General features: G+C 43.5%; 1 protein-coding gene across 1 annotated transcript in view; it reads left to right on the top strand.

Annotated features, from left to right (window-relative positions):
* Positions 1-27,490, top strand: part of LOC311248521 (disabled homolog 2-interacting protein-like) — a gene marked incomplete at its 3' end in the record, with an annotated part of 101,075 nt that extends 73,585 nt beyond the window's left edge. Inside the window, exons 13-20 of the mRNA XM_084338012.1 lie at positions 711-1,103; positions 1,413-1,517; positions 1,728-2,011; positions 6,084-6,206; positions 6,726-6,848; positions 11,889-11,968; positions 25,594-25,681; positions 27,296-27,490. Coding sequence (XP_084194138.1) covers positions 711-1,103; positions 1,413-1,517; positions 1,728-2,011; positions 6,084-6,206; positions 6,726-6,848; positions 11,889-11,968; positions 25,594-25,681; positions 27,296-27,490 — 1,391 coding nt within the window. The remainder of the gene's footprint in view (positions 1-710; positions 1,104-1,412; positions 1,518-1,727; positions 2,012-6,083; positions 6,207-6,725; positions 6,849-11,888; positions 11,969-25,593; positions 25,682-27,295) is intronic.
* Between the last annotated feature and the right edge of the window lie 336 nt (positions 27,491-27,826).

Below are 27,826 nucleotides of genomic sequence, written 5' to 3'. Positions count from 1 at the left end.
TGGAGCTTCAGGTCTGAAGGTTCAGGTCTGAAGCTTAAGGTCTGAAGGTTCAGGTCTGAAAGTTCAAGTCTGAAGAGGCAGGTCTGAAGGTTCAGGTCTGAAGGTTCAGGTCTGAAGGTTCAGGTATGAAGGTTCAGGTCTGAAGGTTCAGGTCTGGAGAGGCAGGTCTGAAGGTTCAGGTCTGGAGCTTCAGGTCTGAAGGTTCAGGTCTGAAGGTTCAGGTATGAAGGTTCAGGTCTGAAGGTTCAGGTCTGGAGAGGCAGGTCTGAAGACGGATCAAACTTTTTAGCACAAACCCTCGATGGCGGCCAGAGTTGGCGTGACATGACTTGATGAACTAACAAACAAGGACAAATACAGTCAGATCTATAGGAATAGAGAAGCTTTCTCCCTTTTTGTGAACATTGCTCATTTTAATGATTAATCTATAAGTTTAACAAGGACACTCAGTGTCACAGATGAGAAAGATTCTCACTTAGATTCAACTGAACCACCACTCTGGTCAGAGTGACTGAATTCCTGAATTAATGAATATATTAGAGGTCCAGACCTCTGAATTATAGAATTATGGGGAAGTTTGAAAAAAGGGAAGACATGGGTGATTCAGAGAGCTGGATTCAAGCATCATGTATAACTTGCTGCTGGTATGAGCCCAATGCACTGTAACTGTCTATGTCACTTCCTGTCCTGACCATGTAATTTCCTGTCAGGCCTGCAGGGCTCCCCAGCACGCAGCTCTTTCTACTCAGAGACCAATGACATTGAGCCGGGGCCCGAACTAACCAATGGCAGTAGGAGGGAGGGGCCGGAGCTGACCAATGAGAGCCGGAGTCTGTCTCCATTGGACCTACAGGAATCCACGCCTAGCGATGGTTTTGATGACAGCCAATGGCAGCGCAGGACAGGGCTCCTCCCCCTCTCCTTCCAGAACCCAGTCTATCACATGACCACCACGTCTCCACGGCAACCACAGCAGCCAGATGCCACGCCCTCCGATGGCTCTGCTGGTTCCCATGGCAACCCTGAGGAGGGAAACCCCATGCCAACCAAACCCACCTTCCTGACGCAGATGTCTGTCGGCCTGGGTGGAGGAGAGAAAGGAAGTGAGAGGGGCGATCGAGCAGGGGAGAGGGGTGATCGAGGAGGGGAGAGGGGTGATCGAGGAGGGGAGAGGGGCGATCGAGGAGGAGAGAGGGGCGAACGAGGAGGAGAGAGGGGCGATCGAGAGAGGGGCGATCGAGGAGGAGAGAAGGGCGAACGAGGAGGGGAGAGGGGCGATCGAGCAGGAGAGAGGGGCGAACGAGGAGGAGAGAGGGGCGATCGAGGAGGAGAGAGGGGTGATCGAGGAGGAGAGAGGGGCGATCGAGGAGGAGAGAGGGGTGATCGAGGAGGAGAGAGGGGCGATCGAGGAGGAGAGAGGGGCGATCGAGGGTCGGCGTTGTCCAGCAGTAGCAGTGGAGATGAATATTCTCGCCGCCAGCTGTCGCTAACAGAGACCCAGCCCGGCCAGGTGCCAGGTAAACACTACATCACCTTCCAGCCGTATTGTTAATGTTCTATGTCTCAGCGTAAGAATAATGTCCTTGTACTTTACCAGATACAGTTTAGTTAGTGAGGTATATGTTAAATGATTTAGAGGAATACATTGTCCAGTATATACTGGGCACCCTGTTTTATTCAACAAAGAGGACAGTGTTTATAAGTGTTGTACCGTCTCTGTCCACCAGTGGCCCCTCTGCCTATTCGTCAGAACCCATCCGGTCCCTCTTCAGGACCCCAGCGCCGGATCGACCAGCCTCCACCCTCCTCAGCCGCACCGGGCCCTCCCCCCCGTGGCAGGACACCTCCCAGCATGCTCAGTGGCGGTAGCTCCGCCTACCCTCCTCGTCCGGCCTCTGGCAGTGTGATGTCATCAAGCCCCGATTGGCCCAGCAGCGGCCAATCACGACTCAGACAAACCTCGTCATCCTCTAAAGGGGACAGCCCAGAGAAACAACGACCTGTTACCAAGGTAACCACCCCACAGACATACAGATACTATAGATAGAGAAGCTAACGTTAGATTCTTTCTCTTTCCAATTTTCTGTTGAATACTTTATTTATTTTAGGTACATCTTTTATCCATAAATGTATATGTATTAAGACACAACCCGTATTGGTGTTTTTATGAGAGAACTAGCATTGCACTGAAAATCACTGAAGTATATGAACAAGGAAAACAGCTGAAAAACAAGAAATACATTATTGATGCCTTAGAACTTAGCTGTGTTATTATTATTAGAACCCCTTAACTATTGTATTATTATTAGAACCCCTTAGTTGTTTTATTATTATTAGAACCCCTTAGCTGTGTTATTATTATTAGAACCCCTTAGCTGTGTTCTTATTATTAGAACCCCTTAGCTGTGTTATTATTATTAGAACCCCCCTTAGCTGTTTTATTTTTTGTTATTTTCTAAAGAACCTACTACTGATCACTTATATCACTTGCCATATATTGTTGTACATTTTGTACTAAGTGTTGTGAAGGATCAGATTAAACCGAATATATATATTTATTTATATATATATATTTAAATAGTGTTTGTATATCGTTTGATATCCCCTGTATATTCCTTGTACAATATGCACTGAATATCCCTTTAGTCTACTAAACAGCCCATAATAGTTTCATTCTACCATTGGACGAGAACCTGGCGCCAGGTTGCCATACCCCTAGGTTCAAGTTGAATCGTGCCGCCCAACATGTCGTGGCAAGCCCCGGTTCCGCGTAGGAATACGTCTGGCGAAATACGAATGGTACTATTTGTTCATAGCGCATATATATATGGCGCAAGTAAAGTAGAACTTTCTTTTTAGTCCAGTTCTTTACCCTCCAACAGAGTGACAGACGCGAAGCCTCACCCACGACGCACGTGTGGTGTAGTAAGGCCTACTTGGCCTCAGAATAGGCATTGAGATATCGTGTGGATTAATAGTTGAATAGTCATAGTTTGGCACTATACCGTCGAGTTGGACGTATTCTATTAAGCTAATAATAGTCTATTTATGTATGGTGCATCGTTCGGTTAGAGTTATAAAGTTATCAGTACCCCCATCGTTCCTGACGTTATCTGGACGCTTAACCAGGCTGGGCAGACCCCTAGTGGTGCTTGCATCCGAGGAGCTCCGGGCCAGGGCGACTGGACCTGTATATTGGATTACTCTACCCGGACGACGGCGAGCCTTCCACGGCTTGGATTATGCTTTGGGTGCTTTGATTATTCCATGGATAACGGCCAACACTGCGGAGTGTTGGAACTACCCCCCGGAGAGGACTCCAGGTGAGACGGCGCTCTACACCAGTGAGGTCGCCTCACGTCTCTCCGTTGTGGACCGGCAGCTACCGTCCACCAGAGGGTCCAGCTGTATTCGTCTGCGGACCGAGGTTCTGTGGGCACCGTGTTCAAGACTTTGAATTCTCCCAAGAAATCGTCGGCCAGATGGGATACCGCCAGCGGCTTCTCTAACCCCCCCCCTCCTACTGTCTTACAACCAGCGGGACCCCCCCCCCCCCTTAGTGTATCCAGCTATAATCATTTGAGTACCATCGCTATAGTTCCTAAATATCCAGGTTGTATACTTACTCCCTGCGTAACCAGAGATTGGACATTCAATGTTGATTTACCTACGAATACTCATTTGCCATACAAGTGCATATTTCAAATCATAAGTGTAAACAAGTGAACGTTGTATATACCTTTTGCTATATTAAATATTCGATTTGTACATTTGTGTGGACTTCGTTTCATCAGGTGGGAAAGTGTTCATCATACTTATATCATGTACTGGATGGCCAGAAGTTAAAGTACAAGAGGTAGTGGTATTAAATACCATATCTAACAATACAGTCAGGGAATTGTACCCCTCAGTTACACTAAGGATAAGGATATCTTTTATGAATCCCTCACGGGGAAATTCAGTGACATACACATACAGCTCATAGTCTCATTAAACAATAATTTCACAATCATTACATTTTTACAGTAATAATGGTACAACATAAATTCAAACAGGCATGTACATTTGTTGACACATGTCGACTACAGTATGTCTGAGACAGCGTATGTATAGTCTGCTGCAGCCAGTACTGGAGTGCATCTGCGCCTCGGCGGGAGGGGGGGAGGAAAGAGTTAATGTCCTGAACGCGTCTATTCTTATCCTAACCCATGTTTGCATGTTTGCGATCTGATTGGCCACTGACGTTTCTGGTCATGTGACATATGCGCCCAATCGCGTGACGAGCTGTGTCTTTGCCCATTTCCGCGTCGAACAGCCTACAAACGACCTAACGCCTAGTTTATCACTGGTTAAGCTTAGGCGACTCTTTCGAAGTTGGTTAAGGTTAGAGTTTGGAATCAGGGCTGGCGTTCTATCGCCATGCTCTAAGACAAACTCTAACCTTAACCAACTTCGAAAGAGTGCCTAAGCTTAACCGTCGAAAGAACTTGCCGTCACACGATTGGTGCACATGTCACATGACCAGAAACGTCAGTGGCCAATCAGATCGCAAACATGCAAACATGGGTTAGGATAAGAATTTAGGCGTCCTGAACGCGTGTATCCTTTCCGCAACGGAATTCGGTTTCCGGGTTCCTCTGATTGGCCGCAACCCCCATGTGACCCGCCCCCCTATCCACCGCTCTGCCGCGCTACGCATGGAAGTATTGACTGAATGAATGAATGAATGAATGAATGAATGAATGAATGAATGAATGAATGAATGAATGAATGAATGAATGAATGAATGAATGAAAACTTTATTTAACAGATTGCAGAATGGGTACAATACAGTACGGCTCAATACACACAATTGTTAAGGGGATGCAGACCAGAGAAAGACGTTTGTCTTGTTTACATCAGGGTCCCCCATTTTCAATTCATATAGAACGACTACGCCGTAACAAATCATTAAAAAAAATATACCGTTAACTGGAATATGTTGTGCCTTTACACATATGTTGGATTATGTAATTGGTTTGTCATGACAAACAAATAAAAAAATCGCGATTTACCCGCTGGCTACAACAACACACAGTGATCGCTGAGCTCTGGCTCTGACTACATGCAGTCACTGTGTGTTGTTGTAGCCAGCGGGTAAATCGCGATTTTTTTTATTTGTTTGTCATGACAAACCAATTACATAATCCAACATATGTGTAAAGGCACAACATATTCCAGTTAACGGTATATTTTTTTAATGATTTGTTACGGCGTAGTCGTTCTATATGAATTGAAAATGGGGGACCCTGATGTAAACAATGAGGAAGCGAGCTCTGCCGCGCACGGCAGAGCGGTGGATAGGGGGGCGGGTCACGTGGGGGTCGCAGCAAATCAGAGGAACCCGGAAACCGAATTCCGTTGCGGAAAGGATACACGCGTCCTGAACCACAGTTGCAGCAGCAGGAAGGGGAGGGGCTAGGCTCTAAACAACATTTGCTGTTAGCGTGGGGGTGGGACTTGGTGACGAGACAGTCTTCTTGGCAGGGTTCCCAAGAAAGATGCCCCGATTTGACTTTAAACACGTTTTATCACGGTCTGAATCTCCTGCGCGATACCCAGCATGACTGTTGATCTCAGTTGTTCATCCGCCTGATACACAGCCAGTCTCTTAAGCAGTTCAATGTGGGAGACTTCAATCCTGGCCAACGCCATTGCCAGAGGAATTACGTCCTTCCGAATTATTTTTAAACAAAACCAGTCCCAGATGACGATCACTCCCAAACCGATCAGCATGAATGCGAGGATCCAAATATCCTCCACATCCTCAATCTCAAGAGGAAAAAGACACACGGCATTCCATTTTCAATAGATACTACTAGATTTTGTAACCAGGAAGTGTGTTTGTGTTTGTGTGTGTGTGTGTGTGTGTGTGTGTGTGTGTGTGTGTGTGTGTGTGTGTGTGTGTGTGTGTGTGTGTGTGTGTGTGTGTGTGTGTGTGTGTGTGTGTGTGTGTGTGTGTGTGTGTGTGTGTGTGTGTGTGTGTGTGTGTGTGTGTGTGTGTGTGTGCGCGTGCGTGCGTGCGTGCGTGTGTGTGTCCCCAGGCGCCCTCTCCAGTCAACCCCTGTGCTTTGGACCGAACTGCTGCCTGGCTGCTTAATATGAACTCCAGTGCCCCCTATGTAGAGTCAGAGGAAGACCGACAAGAAGATGTCCTCACTGAAAAGGTTTGACATGGCTTCTGGTATCTTCTATTGTTTTCTACTGATGTTTTCTATTCTAATGACTTCTACTGACTTATATTTTCTTCTACTGTATTCTATTGACCTTTGCTGTCTTCTACTGTATTCCATTTACTTCTGCTGTGTTCTATTAAATGCTGCTGTCTTCTGCTGTGTTCTATTAACGTCTACTATATGTTACTGTATTATATTGACCTCTGCTGTCTTCTACTGTATTATATTGACTTCTGCTGTCTTCTACTGTATTCAAGTCAAGTCAAGAGTTCTATTTGTCACGGCATACAAGTATACAATGAAATGCGGGGGGTCTATTGACTTCTGCTGTCTTCTACTGTGTTCTGCTGCTTTTTGCCATCTTTTACTGTGTCACTTCCTTTTACTGTGTGTGTGTGTGTGTGTGTGTGTGTGTGTGTGTGTGTGTGTGTGTGTGTGTGTGTGTGTGTGTGACTGTGTGTGTGACTGTGTGTGTGTGTGTGTGACTGTGTGTGTGTACTGTGTGTGTAGTACCAGGCAGACATCGCCATGCTTCAGGAGAGGTTGCGGGTGGCGTCTCTACGTCAGGAGGAATGTGAGGCCAGACTGCTGGTCCAGGATCAGCAGAACCAGAGGATGTTACAGGAATACCAGGTCATATTATATAGTAATATATGATATTATTGTATATCATATCGTATAATACAATTTTATTTCAAACCTTTATTTCTTCTCGAAGAGACATTGAGGTTTCATATTAAAAACACAAAATAAAGATAAAGGAAAAGAAAATCTGTTACTTTAGATAATTAGACATTGAATAAATAGTTTGGATAATTAGACATTGAATAAATAGTTTAGATAATTACACATTTCATAAATACTTTAGTTAATTAGACATTCAATAAATAGTTAGCTGACATGGCAGAGAATCTGACAGAGAGGGAGGATGTAAACTGCCTGCGTGCCACTCACACCGGCATGCATGCATAGCGACGGGGATGCCACCCCATCTCCCCCGGTCCCGGCGGCCTGAATACTTTCGACAACAAAGTCGTGTTTCCGCGTCTCTGATTGGCCAGGTCATGTGACATGTACGCCCAATCGTGGGGCCGCACGTTTTTGGATGGTTAAGCTTAGGCGCTCTTTCGAAATTGGTTAAGGTTAGAGTTTGTCTTAGAGCATGGCGATAGAACGCCTGCCCTGATTCCAAACTCTAACCTTAACCAACTGCGAAAGAGTCGCCTAAGCTTAACCAAATCGCTGACGACACCCAAATATACATCAGTACACAATCCCCCCACAGCCCACCCCTCAGTCACATTGAATCATGCATCACCGAACTCCAAACTTGGATGACCCACAACTTCCTCAAACTGAACAGTGACAAGACTGAACTCCTCATCATTGGCACCAAAACCACCCTCACCAGATCCGGACCCATCACACTCACCATCAACGACTCCACCATCACCCCCTCCCCCCTAGTCCGCAACCTTGGTGTCCTCCTTGACCCCACCCTCTCATTTGACCCCCACGTCCGCTCCATCGTCAAAACATCCTACTTTCACCTCCGCAACATCGCAAAAATCCGTCACTGCCTCTCCCCCCCCGCTGCTGAATCCCTCATTCACGCCTTCATCTCCTCCCGCCTGGACTACTGCAACTCCCTCCTCACTGGTATCACCTCCCGCTCCCTCCATAAACTGCAAATGGTCCAAAATTCAGCCGCCCGCCTCCTCACTAACACCCGGTCCCGCGAACACATCACTCCTGTCCTCCACTCCCTCCACTGGCTCCCGATCAAACACCGCATTAACTTTAAAACACTACTCCTCACCTTCAAAGCCCTCCACAGCCTGGCCCCCCCCTACCTGACTGATCTCCTTCTCCCCTACCGCCCAACCCGTTCCCTCCGGTCCTCCTCCACTGCCTCCCTCACTGTCCCGACATCCAAGCTTAAAAACTTCGGAGATCGGGCCTTCTCTCGCACTGCACCCCGACTCTGGAACTCCCTCCCCCAGTCCATCAGAGACTCTCCTACACTCTCCACCTTCAAAGCTCGCCTCAAAACCCACCTGTTCTCCCTTGCCTTCAACCCCCCCCACCCCTAAACCCCCCCCTCCCCTCCAACCTGATCGATATGTCTCTAGTCTTTTTTTTGTGCCATCAGGCTGTCTCCCCCGTTCCCCCCATGGTCTCATGTTCCTTTGTTTTTGTTTCTTTGTTGTTTTGTTTTGTTTCTTTGCTTTCGCCTCTTTGTTTGTACCCCTGCTCCCGACTACTGTCAGCGACTTCGGGTTATTGAGAAGCGCTATATAAATTAAATTAATTATTAATTATTATTATTTATTTAACCAGTGATAAACTAGGCGTTAGGTAGTTTGCAGGCTGTTCGACCCGGAAATAGGCGCAGAACTTGCCGTCCCACGATTGGCGCACATGTCACATGACCTGGCCAATCAGAGCGCAAAACTCGAACGCGGAAACACAAATTTGTTGTCGAAAGTATACATTTACATTTACATTTACATTTAGTCATTTAGCTGACGCTTTTATCCAAAGCGACTTACAAGTTCTGTACGACAAGCCATCAGGAAGGGCACAACTCTATCAGCTGAGCAACAATGTTCATCAAAGTGTTGAGTGCTACAGTGTAGGTTAGTTTATTAGGACAAGTGCATGACAGTACGGTTAGTTAGGGTTAGATTTTTTTCTTTTTTTTTTTTTCTTTTTTTTTTTTTTTTTTAATTCAGATAATGGTTGAAGAAGTGCGTCTTTAGTCGACGGCGAAAGATTGGACGTGATTCGGCTGTCCTAACTGGGGTGGGTAGTTCATTCCACCATTGTGGGGCAAGGACTGAGAATAGGCGACTTCTGAACGGCTTCTGAAGTATAGACGCGTCCCGGCGACCTCGCCACCACAAGGAAACCAGCTAACCACACGCCACCACCCCCAAACTCCACGGCACTCCATAATGGACTGCATTTATATAGTGCTTTTATCCAAGCACTTTGGGTGAATGTGATACATACTGTAAGTTGTATTCATTCACACATTCACACACAGATGGCAGAGACAACCATGCAAGGTGCCAACCTGCTCATCGGGAGCAGTTAGGGGTTAAGTGTCTTGCTCAAGGACACTTCAACATGCAATATATATATATATATATATATATATAGTAATGTCATATATTATAATATGTCATATCATATTAAATAGTAATATTTTTTTTTTTATCCACTTTTTCTCCCATTTTCTATATTTTCTCCCATCCCAATTTCGTATCATCCAATTCAACCCTCCCCTGTCACGAACGCTGTTTCTTGCCTCCCACAAGCCGGCTGCAATGTGGACTAAGTCATACATAGCACAAGTCCCCTCCGGTACTTGAGGTAACAGCAGTCGCATCTTTTCACCTGCGCAGCTCGATCTCTCAGTGGCGAGGAGTAACGCGTGGGAGGCTCACGCTGCCCCCGACACTTCCTGATTCTACTGCGCAGGCGCACCAACCGACCTGTAGGAGTCGCTGTCCACAACGCCCGATCCCCACCCATCAGTTTCCCACCCCTTAATACGGCCAATGTGTATTAGTATGAACGACCAGCTAAACTGAAAGCAATGTGGAGCGCTGGGCTCGAACAGGCGAGCCCAGCGTCTCCGCATTCGTGGCGAGCGCCTTGCCCACTACGCCACGTAGCCGCCCTTTTAAATAGTAATATTATATAATCATATAGTATATGTGGTAGAACCGGACTCATCAATTATAATAATAATAATAATAATAATAATAATAATAATAATAATAATAATAATAATAATAATAATAATAATAATAATAATAATAATAATAATAATAATAACTTTATTTGTATAGCACTTTTCATACAGAGGTTGCCGTTCAAAGTGCTTCACAACAGTAAAAAATACAGGCATAAGCGGGCATAAAAAGATAGACAGGTAGCAAGGTATGGCAAATCACAGTGTTTCACATTAGGATCTAGCATCCCAATAGGCTCTCCGCTTACAGTTTTCAGTAGCACAAATAGTAAAAATAGTTTAAAATGATTCAGTTTAAAAATAGTCAAAAAATTATAAAATAGAACGGACATAAAAAAATACAGGCAGTGTTTCACATTAGGATCTAGCATCCTAATAGGCTCTCTATTCAGTAATACAAATAATCACAGTGTTTCACATTTGGATCTAGCAAATAATAAAAATAGTTTAAAATGATTCAGTTTAAAAATAGTCATCAGTAAGAAGTAAAAAGTGCAATAACCGACACATGAATTTGATAGGCAGTGTATAAGAGTAGGCAGGGTAAGAATAGTGCAGGTAAATACAAGTTGTGTCAGGATATCCCTGATGTTTCCTCTTGCCACTAGGTGGTAGCAGATATCTATCAGTGAAATGCCTGAGCAAAGAGATAGGTTTTAAGCTGTCTTTTAAAGATGTCTAGCGAGTTGGCTTCCCTGATGTTTTGGGGTAGTTTGTTCCATAGTTTTGGGGCATAGTTGATAAAGGCTGCATTACCGATACTCTTTTGACTGCTTCTGGGAGCCTCTAGTAGGCCAGCAGCTGATGATCGCAGTGTTCTTGCTGGTGTGTAATTTATTAGAGTGTTGGCGATGTAGCTAGGTCCCTGTCCATTTAGAGCTTTGTATGTAAGGAGAAGGACCTTAAAGTCAATTCTAAATGTTACAGGAAGCCAGTGTAAAGCAGCTAAGACTGGACTAATGTGCTCTCTCCTTTTGGTTCTAGTTAGCAGTCGGGCTGCAGAGTTTTGGATTAGCTGAAGCCTCTCTGTGGTTTTCTTAGGGAGACCTGTGAAAAGTGCATTACAGTAGTCTAACCGGCTAGATATGAATGCATGAATTAGCTTCTCAGCATCGTTCTGATTAATAAATGGTCGTACTTTTGCTATATTTCTGAGATGGAAGAACGATGTTTTCGTCACTTTGCTAATATGAGAATTGAAGTTCAGTTCTGAATCTATGATAACCCCAAGACTAGTGACCTCAGATTTGATCCAAGGGGTTAGTCCCCCCAGGTTCTTTATTAATGTTTCTTTTTTAGTTTTGGAGCCGATAATTAGAATTTCAGTTTTGTTCTCGTTTAGTTTCAGGAAGTTCTTACTCATCCATTTATTTATTGCCAGTATAAGCAGTCTGTAATGGAGCTAATTGCTGTATCATTTGGTTCAGCAGATATGTACAGGCAGTTATGCTCGTGGACAGATCTTCATCATCAATATACATAGTACAATGTAGGTTAAATGAGCTTGGCTAAGGGGAGTGCTCTCATCCTGGCCATTAGGATGAGAAGGGAACCATTAGGATGAGGGGGAGAAGGGTAGAGAGGGGTTGGGGGTTGGCTGTCTCCAATGTGTGAGATTTAAGATATTGTTGCCAAAGGGATTATTCCACATATATCACATTATATTATAATATCATATATTATTTATAATATAGCATATTATATTATAATATCATATATTATAATATAGCACATCATATTATATTATTGTCACCATGTTTCCATGCATAATGATGTATATTATCGACCAAATTCAATAACGACAAGCGTAAAGTTTAGATATGTTGTTTATTACGTGATCAAGGTTAGATTAGGTTGTACTTGGTTAGATGTTGGCTGAGGAATTGATTTCAATGTGTTTATGGTAACAGGTGAGACTGGAGGACACTGAGAGTCGACTGAGACGACTACAAGATGACAAGGACCTGCAGATGAACAGCATCATCAGCAGGTAGAGAGAGAGCTTGTTATGTCAAGTTTCAAGTTCAAGTTTGTTTTTATTTGTCACGTATAAAGTACATGTACAGTACAGTGAAATGCTTGGTTCTGTATCAGACCCTGCGAATGTGCTTCATACAGTAAAAAGTGTATGTAAAAGAGGAATAACACTATACAATATACAATATACAAACTAAAGTACAACCTAAGTGCAATCATACAATGAAGTAAAAATGCAGACAATCTTTTTTAAAGGCAAGGTGCAAATGCAAATGAGGTATGAATGTAGTGCAAATCTCTTTAATAAATAGATACATATGATTAGTGTTAAAGTGTCTAAAGTGAGTGTTAACACTTTGAGTGCCACGCTGTTTTTGCGTGTTGTGTTGTGAGGGTGCCAGCCTTATAGTTGTTTCCGCGGTCATTTCACTATGTTTGCGAAGCTGTGTGTGTGTTCTGTATTACAGCTGTGGAGACATGGTGTGGCTCATTTTGACAAACGTTACTTGTAGTGCAAGATGGGGATAATAGTTTGTTTCCACACGCTGTAGTTTGTAGTTTATTACACGCTAAACATCGCGCATTTCCAAGATAATCCAGTCTTTTTTCATAGATCGCGAGATAAAACGTGTTATGTGCAATAAGCCCAAACCGTTCTAGCTGATCCCATGAAACCCCAAATACTCCCAAATCAAAGGTATATGACATGTATATATGTAAGTAGAAAAAGGGGGGTAACCACTGCGGTCAGACAGGTGCGTAGTCCAACATTAATTAAGTATCAAAAAATAGAGTAGGGACCGCACTCGAGGAAAGTCGTTGTTTTTATTTTAATATGCACAAGTTGTATACGCACAAAACGTTTTCAGCCATCCGGCCTTCATCAGTGTGCAATGATAGTTGTGACAAACAAAACTTAACTAGGCTGTACTTGACAACATGCAGGTGGGAACAATCAGCAATCAGGCTAGGTTGACGTCATGATCAGTGATTAGCAGGGCTAGATTGACAGGTAGATAGCATCACAGTATCACATGAATGCGTATAATGGCTATGTATGAAACAACACATATTAATACATATTACAATACAATATTTACAAGTCTGTATGGAACAAAAAACTAGTACATTAGGGGTATCAGGTTGTTAGACCGTTCATTAATCAGTGTACTAGTTATTGTTTATAGAGTAAACAACTTAGAATAGTTTTCACCTACAGTAAAGGAATGGAGCCAAATTGAACTCTTCATTCATCCCAGATGGGTACATAGATTTGAGCCGATGAATCCATACACATTCCCGTTGTAAAATAAGTTGTTCATGGTTACCACCCCTTCTATTAAGAAAAAACATCTCTAGACCTATGCACTTGAGGTCATTGATTTTATGATCCATTTTGTTAAAATGCCGTGCCACAGGGGAATTAATGTCTGCCCGCTTTATATTGCTTCTGTGTTCGTTCAATCTGATTTTTTATTTGCGGGATGTCTGTCCGATATAGTATTTTTTACATGGGCAGAATAATAAATATATTATGTGTGTGGAATTACATGTTATTAGCGATCTGATCTTGTAATTCTTCCCGTGTGGGAGTTGTGAAATGTGTTTGTTTTGATCATGTGGCTACAAGATGTACATGCTCTACATGGGAAGCTTCCATAAATAAAAGGCTCTGGCCTTGAATACGAGTCCGCTCGAACTAGGCGGTTTTATGTGTGGAGGGTGTTGGAAGCGGTCATTTAAGGTTCTATCTGATGATAGAATGTGCCAGTGTTTCATGACTGTGGACTTAATAACGGAACTAAATGGATCATAAGTAAGGACATAATTGATGGTGCCTGATGTTCTGTTTCTTTCTTCCGGAATAGTTATTTTCTTTCAATTTGATTTACAGTGGCCATGGCAGAGTTAAGACACTGCTTTGGGTAGCCCTTTTCATCAAATCTTCCCAACATCCTTTCACTTTCGGAGTGGAACTCCTCCTGAGAGCTACAGATACGTTTGAGTCTGTAAAATTTACTTACAGGCAGGCTTTTCTTTAAAGGCACCGGGTGGTGACTAGAAAACTGTAGGAGGTTGTTTTTATCCTTTGGTTTTCTGTAGATGGTTGTGGCGATTAGGTTATTAACTTTAGTTAGTTTTACATCTAGGAAGTGAATGGATTCTCGGCTCTTTTCCATGCTGAAAGTGATGGATTCTACACAAGAGTTTAAATAGGACAAGAATGATGACAGTTCTACCTCGTTCCCTGACCAGACCATGAAAATATCATCGATAAATCAAACAAAGTATTTGATATGGGGTCTATATAACGTATTGTTGTAAACGAAGTCCTCTTCGAACTTTCCCATAAATAAACACGCATATGCGCATGTGGATGGGGATCCCATAGCAGACCCATATTCCTGTTGGTAATATGTATTTTCAAACATAAATACATTTCTATTCAGTGTAAATCTCATCAGTTCCATGATAAATTCATGTGGAGGTGTTTGGTCTGGGTGTTTACCTAGGAAATGGTTCAAAGCTTCTAGACCAAGGTTATGGTTAATGTTGGAATATAACGAAGTAACGTCTAGGGTTACGAGAATATCACTGTCACCAATATTTCTGACTAAATCTAGTTTAGATAGAAAGTCAGAGGTATCTTTTATATATGAGGGAAGTTTCCAAACCAGTGGTTGGATGTGATAGTCTAGAAACTTAGAGGCATTCTCTGTGAGGGACCCTCTCCCTGAGATTATCGGTCGGAGTGGAGGGTCGTTTGGACATTTGTGCACGTTAGCTAAACCATTATGACAGGTGTGATAGGGAACTCATCCACCAGGAATTTTGCTTCTTTTGTAGTGACCCATTTATTTTCTTCAGCTCTTTTGATTATCTGTTTCAATTCTAGGTTGTAGTTATTCCTGGGATTCAGTCAAATTCTCTTATAATATTTGGTGTCAATCAACATCTCTTTTTTCACTGTATCTAGATGTATCCATTATTATTATTATTATGTATATATGTACCATCACAAAATCATCAAGGGGGGGGTCGTTTTATCGTGTTTGCCGACCATGTTTTTCGGCCGGTAAAACACAGAACTGTGATCATCATTAGAAAAACACGTTTCAGATTCGGTAAAATAGACATAGAATGTACCTTACCTTAGCCAGAAGGTATTCCAAGAAGAAGAATTCCAAGAGATCGCATCACCATCGCGATTACCATTGTATATGTCTATACACGTTTCGATGGTCAAATACGCTTATGCAACGGAATTCCGAGGCGAGCAATGTGAATTTCTGTTCAAGCGGGAGGAGGGGCCACTAACCGAGGAGAAATTAAAGTGAAGCTGACTGTCAACCCCAAGCCATTGCAGTTCAGACACGGATGATACTGCCACCTGGTGATAGTCGATCAGCATTGTAGTTCTAATGTGTGGGGACGTGCCTAAATGATGCAGATCGCTCCCGGCAGGTCTGTAGAGCGGGGATCAAAGTAAAAAGATCAAACGATCCAAAAACGTAATGTCGTTTCTGGCACTCAACGCTTGTCGGGCAAAAACGTAACATGTCGTTTTTGGCACAGATTGTGTTAAGGTGAGTGTTTGTTTAAAGTGAGTGTACGGTAGCTTGTGGGCTCAAATGCACAACACGGGAGGCAGAATACTGTTAACCATGCTTCTTGTAGGCAGAGGGGTAGAGTGGGAGCAGGTGTGGAGTCTCCATCCATCAGCGCAACTGTGCAGGGGATGTGTGAGGCAGGTATGGAGGGTTGAGCTGAAGTGCAGGGGGTGTGTGAGGCAGGTATGGAGGGTTGAGCTGAAGTGCAGGGGGTGTGTGAGGCAGGTATGGAGGGTTGAGCTGAAGTGCAGGGGGGTGTGTGAGGCAGGTATGGAGGGTTGAGCTGAAGTGCAGGGGGTGTGTGAGGCAGGTATGGAGGGTTGAGCTGAAGTGCAGGGGGGGTGTGAGGCAGGTATGGAGGGTTGAGCTGAAGTGCAGGGGGTGTGTGAGGCAGGTATGGAGGGTTGAGCTGAAGTGCAGGGGGTGTGTGAGGCAGGTATGGAGGGTTGAGCTGAAGTGCAGGGGGGGTGTGAGGCAGGTATGGAGGGTTGAGCTGAAGTGCAGGGGGTGTGTGAGGCAGGTATGGAGGGTTGAGCTGAAGTGCAGGGGGGGTGTGAGGCAGGTATGGAGGGTTGAGCTGAAGTGCAGGGGGTGTGTGAGGCAGGTATCGAGGGTTGAGCTGAAGTGCAGGGGGGTGTGAGGCAGGTATGGAGGGTTGTGGAGGTGAAGCCGTAACAGGGAGAGAGCATATCCGGATGGACGGACGAAACATTAGATTCGTTTAAATGTATTGTTGTTATACAAGTACAGAGTACAACGAAATTAAGTTGGCATCTTAAACAGAGTGCAAAGGAGCAGTAAAGTACATTGCAGTATACCGTATAACATGTGGAGTATATAAAAAAGCTATGAAGTAATTATGCAAAGCTAATTCTGAAGTCCACGATGAGCTCCTTGGTTTTCGTGGTGTTGAGGGCCCGGTTGTAGTCGGTACACCACACCACCAGGTGCTGGACCTCCTCCCTGTAGGCCTACTCATCGTTGTTTTTGATGAGGCCCACCACTGTTGTGTCATCTGCAAACTTAATTATGGTGTTGGTACCATGTATAGGAGTGCAGTCGTGGGTGAAGAGGGAGTAGAGGAGCGGGCTCAGCACACAGCCGGTGTTCAGGGTGAGGGTGGAGGAGGTGAGATCATCTATCCTAACAAACTTAGGTATGTTCGTTAGGAAGACTAGTATCCAGTTGCAAACAGAGGGGTTTGTGTCAAGGTCCTTGGTTTCCACAAGGTCACCATGTTTGGAGATGAGTTTGGAGGGGATGATTGTATTGAATGCTGAGCTGAAGTCGATGAACAGCTCCTTGGTTTTCTTGGGTGTTGAGGGCCAGGTTGTTGACGGTGAACAGGTGCAGGACCTCCTCCCTGTAGACTGTCTGTCGAGACCCACAACCGTTGTGTCGTCTGTACCAGCAGCTTTAACTCAATCAGCGCCACAGGTCTAGCCCATCTTTGTTCCTACTGTGCCACCGCTCTAAGAGATAGGGATGCGTGGCGGTGTTTGCAGGGCTATATATCTATATTCTATATTATAGCTATGGATACAATACTATGGCTCATTTGACATCAACTATCCATCGTTCAATATGTGAAAAAGAATAAATGTTTTCATGTATACGTTCGCGTGTTATACCGTGGTGAATATAAGTATAGTTTCAGAGTGATCCTGGCTAATTCCAGAAAACGGCGCTATGGAGCAATATGTGAATTTTACTAAAAGCGTTGGTGTTGCTCGCCTAGACACGCTACTATTTCCAATGTATATAATAGGTATTATGTTTCATCATGAATGCATGAAAGGGGGGGGGGGGGGTGGGGTTGTTTTTTGATGCTTTGATCGTCACCAACGGCATACATTTTGGAGTATGTTACACATGGTCGTTGCGATCGATGTGAAATCATGGTTGGATCAAAGCAGGATTGATGTCATATAGTCCTTACCTTCACTAGGAGGTACCCCAGAAAGAATATTCCAATTGTCTGATCGCGATTTCCAGTATTGGTGTCCATCGTGTCGCCAATATAATCCACCACAACACATGCATTGGACGCATTGGACGCATTTCAATGTGATCGAGTGAACCGCTCGACTCGCCTGACCAAAAAAACTGCGCCTGGAGTGAATTAAATGTAACACCGGGTGTGAAAAAAAAGGTTTCGAAGGGTGGGCGATACTGCCACCTACCAGGATGCGGCCGGTATTGCACTCTAGTGATCTCAGAGTGATTCCCTATGCCCCGAGGTCCGTGTGAGAGAAATTTATAAAAATATCGAATAAAAGAAATAACGATGAAAACCTGAACAGTTCGGGAGCTCCCGTAGCTCACCGCGTATCTCAGCGCTATTTCGGCGTCGGGGACAACCGTGCTCGTCACGGATCTGGGGTACACGAGTTCGATTCCCGGACCCGCCGTATTTTCTCAGAGTGTCTTCCCCTACTCTACATCCCATTCAACCTGTTTCTGTCGGTCATGCTTGACCAGAAAAAGCGATAAACGCTAAAAAATAAAGTAAAAAAAAAAAAAAAAAAAAACTGAACAGTTCAGTTCAGTTATTTTTTATTTCGGGCTTTGGACACATAACAACGTCCATTCCATAAATCACCAAAGTTTTACCAGCTGCTATTGCAGCATTGTCCAATTGTCCGAAAAGGGCTAGGGAGAAGCACTAGGCTTGTCGGGCCCTACCCCTGAAGACTTACGTTTCATTTTTAATTTTTTTTATTTACATACATACATAGTAGATACATATACTATTAGCGAGTTAACCCGACTATCCTCGGGTCTGGTGCTGATTGAGTTAAGCTTAACCCTTTCTGCGCCAACAACGAGTTAACTTGTTATAGCCCGCCAATCGAATTCTGCCAACAATGAGTATACTCGTTATTATGATTGTTATTTCTTTTATTCGCTATTTCCATTCATAATTCATCCTGCTGTGCTGTGGGAATGTGTGGCAATCTGTCTGAGATCGCAACGGTCCGATACTGCCGCCTGGAGGTATGCGGCCGATGTTGCACTTACTTTCTGAAGGAAGTTCGACTCTTCCAGGCGGAGTTATCTTGTAATGTGGATCAAGATACACACTCGATTGCATTGAATCGCCTTCAGGACGCCAGAATCATTATGCTTTTGGGGCTTATGGTGTGGGCCAAATGGACATACGATCTAGCAGATGGCAATCAAATAATTGGAATATTCTTTTTGCAGTCTCATCGGCCACAGGTAAGAGCAATCTAACGTTAATTTCAGCTTGATTGTCGATTGCCATCAGAGCCATCGCTCTGATCAACGTATGCTGTTGTACTAACGAATGACGTTATTGACAATCAATTAATCATAAACGACCCCCCCCCCTTTCCTGCATGCATGATGGAACATAATATACCGATCATATGCATTTGAATTTTTTATTGTAGCGTGTATAGGGACGAAATGCCAATGGATTAAGTATGATATGCGTCGCGGCCTATTACTAGCGTTCCAGGAATTATCCTAGACCACTCTAAAACTATACTTATATTCACCACGGTATGTAAGGGATAATGTATAGGTACGAGGTCATTGTCGCAAAATAATTGACCGACACAGAGTTTAGAACACAGAGGCGCAGCCGAGGTGTTTTAAACGTCAGTGAAGGTCAATTATTTTGCGACAATGACCGAGTATAGGCTATACATTATCCCGCTTATTACATGGCTAACTTACTAACAATATACCTAATTCATCGACAAGACGAGATCAAATGCAGACGCAGTTGTTCTGTGGCTCTGTCAGCCCAAATAAAGTGATTATTATTATCGGCAGCCGGCAGGTCTGTGGTCTGATTGCATGACTGAGTGCAGCTGTGCATATGCTGAGCAGCACTGATACAGTGTGTGTAGTGGGCTTGATTGGTCCAGCTGCGCACAGCGGTCATTATTGTTCGGCAGAGGTCCGTTATCGAGTAATATCGGACCTCTGACGAGCGCTATTGACCAATCACAAGCAAGCATTTCGGCGAATGTGAAAACGCCATGTAATAAAAAACGATAATGTATGGATGGAAAAAATATTCCTTTTACACATCTTGAACGATAGATACCCGATGTCAAATGGGCCATAGTATTGCATATATAGCTATAATATTTAAATAGTTATAGCCCTGCAAACAAGGTGAGCGACTCCCACCGTTTACAGTGATGGTGTCAGCTGCTAAGGATGAGGCTATTGCGTGGCAGTCATTGTGTTAATACAATTATAATAATACAAAATATTTCACAGCCTCTGATCAGCAGGTGTTTTGCACATTGTGTTGTACTTCCTGAGGCTGCATCGGAGAACAAAGACCACTGTCAAATGGTCGCTGTGTGGCATCGGCTTGTGATGCAGAGCTTGTTCTGTTTCTGCTGGCAGTGTAAACTCACTCTTGTTCATTTCTCTTAAGTTGCCTACTGCAGCTTTAAGAGCTCAACCAGGCAATTTGAGAATGAAAGAAAATGACTACAGTCCTGTGGTTTGATTTCAGTGGTGTTATTATTTTATTGATATTCTGTCAGGTTGATATTGTTATTTTATTGATGTGTTGTCAGGTTGATATTGTTATTGTATTGATGTGTTGTCAAGTTTCTGTTATTGGTCAAGGGAAGTTTGTTCCAGTTCAAAGCTCCACTGTACTTAAAGGAGCATTTACCCATGTTGGTTGAAAACCGGGGCAGGTACAAGTCCTCAATACTGGCTCTCGTCTCGTGTTGTGATGTACATCCCTGTTCATCCTAAAAACCCTCCAGAGATACTCAAGGGCCCTTGCATTGGTAATGGTGTGGACGAAGTTGAGCTGGAGTTGCACAAATTAACTTCCAGGGGGAATAACAGGTTGATGTTATTATTTAATTGTATTGATGTGTTGTCGCCCTGTTCCTCGTACCTGGCTAACTGAGTTAGGCTAACTGAGTTAGCCGGATAATTTTCAGCATAGCTTGACTTAAGCCAGACCTTTCCGTTCCCCGATGTCGGATTGTCTAAATCACCATGGTAACCGATCAGAAAGTTTGAACCTGCTCCAGAGTAGGGTTTAGTTCAGTTAGCTGGATAAACCATGGCCACACCCTCGCAAAGAAATCCCAGCTCGCTTCCTGAAATAATTCTCACAGTCTAGATCGCATTTATACCATTCTGAATTATGTTTTTGTGCTTCGTTCTTCTAGAGGGGGCTTTTGAAATGTAAAAATAATATACCTAAAATGCTGATAATAAATCATATTCAGCCTATAGATTTACTTTGTCCTAAATAATGCACGTCATATTTATACGGATACGGCGCTCGGAGTCGCGATACACACTGCATGTGGTTATTTTAATAACGGCGCATTGCAAATGTGAATCCCGCAGGGATATTTTTAATGAATGAAACCTATCGGGCATTTGGCTCTGATTAGTTTCATATTCTCTGCTGTGGATGTATTTGCTTAACGGAGCGCCCGGATTGTGTTTCATTCAAGCATACATTGCTTGTTCAAGCACTGTTATCTGATGATGAACATGTGTCACTGGTATAGGGATGCCCCCCGGACCCCGGTTTTGAACGGGAACCGGTACTATATTAGAAAATACCGGAGTATTTATAAGCTCCGACGTCCTCGGTACTGCTATCGATACTCTAGAGAAATTATTATTATTATTATTATTATTATTTAAAAGTTGCGAACGATCCTCTCTCTGTCTCTGCACGAGAAGCGAGCCGCAGCAAGCCATTACACACACGTGTCGCGAGCCACTCACACATACACGGGTAGGGACTGGAGGTGCATGTCCGTGGCTAGCTACGTTAGCTACGGAGCTAATAGTCAGTTTCAGTGTTGCTGGATGGTACACTCTAACGTTAACGTTATGCCGAGTTCATACTACACTACACGTATGAACTCGACATAGCGTTAACGTTACTCCGTTTCCATGAAGTGTTTAATTAGCAGCAATATGTTCTGTTGTTGAACATTTAACGTTAACGTGGCTAGCTACGTTAGCTACGGAGCTAATAGAGTGTAACATCCAGCAACACTGAAACTGACTAACGTTAACGTTATGCCGACTCGCCGAGTTCATACTACACTACACGTATGAACTCGACATAGCGTTAACGTTACTCCGTTTCCATGAAGTGTTTAATTAGCAACAATCTGTTCCGTTGTTGAAAATTTAACGTTAAGGTAGGTATCCGATGCACTTCCGGCGTGGACAGGAAAACGTCGTGAAATCGTTGTAGTCATTTTGTAGTCTTATTAACTAAAAGATTTTAACAAAATAAAAAGCAGCAGCACTATTGCATAACTGAGTCATGTTTGCTATGTATTTCTTTCTTTAGGGGAGTAGGACATTTGTTTCACAGTTTTAGCATGATGTTTTATAGATGGCCAGGTTAAACACAGGTTTTTGTTTTTTAAGAGGGGGCCGGGGGTTTGATTTGATTGACGTTTATTTCAAATATGCAACACAACAAACAAATATCAAGTACAGATATAGCCTTAAGCCGTTCAAATAATAATTTATAATTTTTTTTTAAATTTAAATATATTTAAATAATAATCTAAAAGAACCGATAAGAGTATCGATAAAGTACCGAACCGTTAAGCAGTATCGATAAGAGTAGTAGTATCGATAAAATCCTAACGATACCCATCCCTACACTGGTATAAACCAAAGGTTAATCAATTCAATGCATGTATGGATGATGTCCGAAACAGATTAAAACCTGATTAATAGTGAAACTGTATATAGCCTCCCTCCAAGCCTCTCTGACACGTTATTTCGGGTCGCGCCTTGAAACTTTGGGAACCATGTATTTATATTAGTGCTGTCAGGCGATTAAAATTTTTTATCTAATTAATTACAGGATTTGTAATTAATTAATCGCATTTTAATCACATAACCATTTTATGCCTGATATTTTATATTCTATAATCTATTTAATAATATAATATAATAATATTAATAATATTTCAAATTGCATGTGTCCGGATGGCAGAATTCAGTACTGTATCTACAAAACCTTCTGTTTAATCATCTTCCATCTATTAATTTGCTTAGATTTTTCAGGTCTGGTCAATTTGAGCATGGTGTTATTCACAGTCAAAGATGAAAAAAAAATTTATTGATATTCTCATTTGGTTCATTACAATTTACTCAAGCCTAGTAACAGACACAGTATTTCTGACACTGGGAATACATTCACTGAGATCCATAGATGTCCCTAGAATCGGATACCAAGAACATGCAAATGGACCATATTAACACTTTGAGCGCCACGCCGTGTTTTCCTTTTTACCCCCTTGAATGCCACGGTCCACTCCCAATGTTAACGTTAATATCGCCTAATCTATGTTTTAAATTATGGGTCTAATCTGCCCGTCGCTTATCAAAGAATCATTTTCCAGTCAGTGTTGTCGAGGCAGATTGGTTTTTTATCGCTTCATTTCCGTTTGAGAGCATTTTGAAAAGCACTCGTTTTCAGGTGAAAAACAGCCCATTCTGTGATAATCGCCTTTTACTGGAATATTCCAGAACGTTGATATTTGTCGGCCTATTTATGAATTGTTTTCAAATAAACGCTAGATGATTAATAGTATACGTGCACGCACGCACGTTCGAGCCGCGCGCTGATAATAGCTGATTTCATTTCCTCATGGATTTTACAGTGAAACAGATAGAGCACATATCACAAAAAAGCTTATATCTCCTCGAAAACGAGTCTGATTATCCTAACACTGATAACATAGATTCCTTACCTGACATCAGATGGTATCCAAATAGTATATTCCAATTCCTGATCACCATTCGAAAAAATCGATAAGTGTATAGATCTAACGTGTATACAGTAGAACTCATGATCCGCGGGGCTCAGAGGATCCAGAATGAACTCTGGTAACCCCGGCTGCATCAGTGGACTGGAAAATGTGGACTGGAATATTTTTTTTCCCCCATCCATTTTCATTGAGTCCATTCCAAAAGGGTGATTTACCATCTGGGAGATGATAGGGGGCGCTTTTTTCACATCTGATCGCCGGCAGCCCTTGGGTAGGCTAGGGTAGGCTCGCGTGATGCAATATGATTTCAGATCGCTAGAAAAAAAATTATAATAATTCCGAGAAATCTCGTGAGTGGCTTTCTACGTAACTATCGTAAACACGAGATTAGCCGTGAGTGGCTCTCAAAGTGTTAAAAACAAGTCTGTAAATGTGTATTCTACGTTCTTATGGAATAAATAAGATTTTTTTTAAATGTATATAAAATAAAATAAAAAAGTAATCAGATTACAATAACGCGTTACTTAGTAACGCGTTACTAGCATCACTGCTGACAACACATAAATAACACAATAACATCAACCTGTCAACACATCAATAAAATAATAACATCAACCTGGGCCCTATTCCTCGTACCTGGTTCAACTAAGTAGATCAAAAGTCCCAGTATCCAGATTAAATTAACCCGATGTTTGAATCCGTGCTTTCCCTGTTCCTCAAAGGCTGATTCAGTCTCATTAATTCAAACCAGACTTGATACTCAGTATAATTGCTCGCAGCCGCCTCACCTGAAAAGACAGCAGATGTCGATCGCAGAAATCCTGATTTTCTAACGGCATTGATTGATTGATTGATTTAAAACTTTATTAACAGATTGCAGAATGGGTACAATACAGTACGGCTCAATAGCATCGCCGACAAGTTAAATGCATAATCTATAGGCTAATTTTAAGTCCCTCATTACCCCAATCAATCAGATTATATTTCTTTAAATGTGCCTGCTGGCAGTAGGCTTAATGGAATGAATAATCAAATGAGATCTATTGCTAGCGAAAATAATTAGTTCAACTCTTTCAGAATAAGTAGATAAAAACAAGCCCAAAGAGTATCTAATTGATACGAATTAATAGATACTTATGAGGATATCTGTACTGTATGCGCTTAGGTATCATGTACATGAACATGGTTCCCAAAGTTTTCAAGGTGCGACACCGGAAATAACGGTGTGAGAGAGGCTTGGAGGCTATACAGTTTCACTATTAATCAGGTTTTAATCTGTTTCGGACATCATCCATACATGCATTGAATTGATTAACCTTTGGTTTATACCAGTCATGTTCATCACCCTCTTGTTCATCATCAGATAACAGTGCTTGAACAGATACATGCATTTTCTCAAATTCATTCACGTCAAACGTCAAAGGCTTGCAATTGCTCATTCACTTTTCTCAAGTCACGTCCACATCATCAAATCCGTGACAGTGATACAATTCAACAATCCACAGATTCAGATTCCTCGGAATTCACATCCACAATCCACGAGTAAAGACGCTTCAATTTATGCTTGAATGAAACACAATCCGGGCGCTCCGGTTAAGCAAATACATCCACAGCGGAGAATATGAAACGAATCAGAGCCAAATGCCTGATAGGTTTCATTCATTAAAAATATCCCCGCTGGATTCACATTCGCAATGCGCCGTTATTCAAATAACCACATTGTGTGTCGCGACATGCATTTCTTTGCGAGGGTGTGGCCATGCAGGTTATCCAGCTAACTGAACTTAACCCTGCGCTGTAGCAGGTTCAAACTTTCTGATCTGTTGCCATAGTGATTTAGACAATCCGACGTCGGGGAACGGAAAGGTCTAGTTTAAGTCAAGCTATCCTGAAAATTATCCGGCTAACTCCGTTAGCCAGGTACGAGGAACGCCCTGGTGTGTTGTCAGGTTGATGTTATTATGTTATTGATGTGTTGTCAGGTTTATGTTATTAATGTTATTTATGTGTTGTCAGGTTGATGTTATTATGTTATTGATGTGTTGTCAGGTTGATGTTATTATAATGTTACTGGTGCTTTGTCAGGTTGATGTTATTATGTTACTGGTGTGTTGTCAGGTTGATGTTATTATGTTACTGGTGTGTTGTCAGGTTGATGTTATTATGTTACTGGTGTGTTGTCAGGTTGATGTTATTAATGGTACTGGTGTGTTGTCAGGTTGATGTTATTAATGGTACTGGTGTGTTGTCAGGTTGATGTCTGTAGAAGAGGAGTTGAAGAAAGACCATTCGGACATGCAGGCTGTTGTCGACTCCAAACAGAAGATTATAGAAGCACAGGTCTGTCTTATAACCTGTCTTGTCTTTAGTTGTCTCTCTCTCTTGTCTCAGTTGAACAGTGTGTCTGCTAACAGTCTCTCTCTGTCTGTGTGTCTCTACCAGGAGAATAGGATAGTCAGTCTGGATGCTGCTAACAGTCTCTCTCTGTCTGTGTGTCTCTACCAGGAGAAGAGGATAGTCGGTCTGGATGCTGCTAACAGTCTCTCTCTGTCTGTGTGTCTCTACCAGGAGAAGAGGATAGTCGGTCTGGATGCTGCTAACAGTCTCTCTCTGTCTGTGAGTCTCTACCAGGAGAAGAGGATAGTCAGTCTGGATGCTGCTAACAGTCTCTCTCTGTCTGTGTGTCTCTACCAGGAGAAGAGGATAGTCGGTCTGGATGCTGCTAACAGTCTCTCTCTGTCTGTGTGTCTCTACCAGGAGAAGAGGATAGTCGGTCTGGATGCTGCTAACAGTCTCTCTCTGTCTGTGTGTCTCTACCAGGAGAAGAGGATAGTCGGTCTGGATGCTGCTAACAGTCTCTCTCTGTCTGTGTGTCTCTACCAGGAGAAGAGGATAGTCGGTCTGGATGCTGCTAACAGTCTCTCTCTGTCTGTGTGTCTCTACCAGGAGAAGAGGATAGTCGGTCTGGATGCTGCTAACAGTCTCTCTCTGTCTGTGTGTCTCTACCAGGAGAAGAGGATAGTCAGTCTGGATGCTGCTAACAGTCTCTCTCTGTCTGTGTGTCTCTACCAGGAGAAGAGGATAGTCGGTCTGGATGCTGCTAACAGTCTCTCTCTGTCTGTGTGTCTCTACCAGGAGAAGAGGATAGTCGGTCTGGATGCTGCTAACAGTCTCTCTCTGTCTGTGTGTCTCTACCAGGAGAAGAGGATAGTCGGTCTGGATGCTGCTAACAGTCTCTCTCTGTCTGTGTGTCTCTACCAGGAGAAGAGGATAGTCGGTCTGGATGCTGCTAACAGTCTCTCTCTGTCTGTGTGTCTCTACCAGGAGAAGAGGATAGTTGGTCTGGATGCTGCTAACAGTCTCTCTCTGTCTGTGTGTCTCTACCAGGAGAAGAGGATAGTCGGCCTGGATGCTGCTAACAGTCTCTCTCTGTCTGTGTGTCTCTACCAGGAGAAGAGGATAGTCGGTCTGGATGCTGCTAACAGTCTCTCTCTGTCTGTGTGTCTCTACCAGGAGAAGAGGATAGTCGGCCTGGATGCTGCTAACAGTCTCTCTCTGTCTGTGTGTCTCTACCAGGAGAAGAGGATAGTCGGTCTGGATGCTGCTAACAGTCTCTCTCTGTCTGTGTGTCTCTACCAGGAGAAGAGGATAGTCGGCCTGGATGCTGCTAACAGTCTCTCTCTGTCTGTGTGTCTCTACCAGGAGAAGAGGATAGTCGGTCTGGATGCTGCTAACAGTCTCTCTCTGTCTGTGTGTCTCTACCAGGAGAAGAGGATAGTCGGTCTGGATGCTGCTAACAGTCTCTCTCTGTCTGTGTGTCTCTACCAGGAGAAGAGGATAGTCGGCCTGGATGCTGCTAACAGTCTCTCTCTGTCTGTGTGTCTCTACCAGGAGAAGAGGATAGTCGGTCTGGATGCTGCTAACAGTCTCTCTCTGTCTGTGTGTCTCTACCAGGAGAAGAGGATAGTCGGTCTGGATTCCGCCAACAGTCGTCTGATGGCGGCACTGACACAGCTTAAGGAACGCTATGCCATCACATCCCAGCGCAACGGCCTATCGCCTAGCAACACATCCGCCATGTCGCCTAGCAACTCCTCCGCCCTGCAGATCACAGAGAACGGAGAGTTCAGGAACACCAGTAACTGTTAGGGCCCCCTGCCGACCCAGGAGCCTGATTGGATGGGAAGGATCGGACATATTATTGGACATCAGGAAGTGATGGGGGAGGGGTCCAAAATTGTAAAGAACCAATCAACACTGAGCACATTAAAGCTGACAGTAAGACTAGCCTATTTGACTGGTTGGACCCTAACCCTTGCCACCTGCCTGCGGCTACCCTGACCCCACTCTGTACTGGAGCTAACCAGACTGACCCAACATCATGCTAGCCCTGCCTAGCCTCACTCATTCCTGCCCATCTACCTAGCCCCACCTAACTCTACCTAGCCCTGTCTACCTCTACGTAGCCCCGTCTACCTCTACGTA

The sequence above is a fragment of the Notolepis coatsorum genome, assembly GCF_963971535.1.
Source record: "Notolepis coatsorum genome assembly, chromosome: 2".
NCBI classification, from domain to species: Eukaryota; Metazoa; Chordata; class Actinopteri; order Aulopiformes; family Paralepididae; genus Notolepis; species Notolepis coatsorum.
Note: the sequence above shows the minus strand (reverse complement) of the source record. Positions and strands in the feature narration are given on the sequence as shown.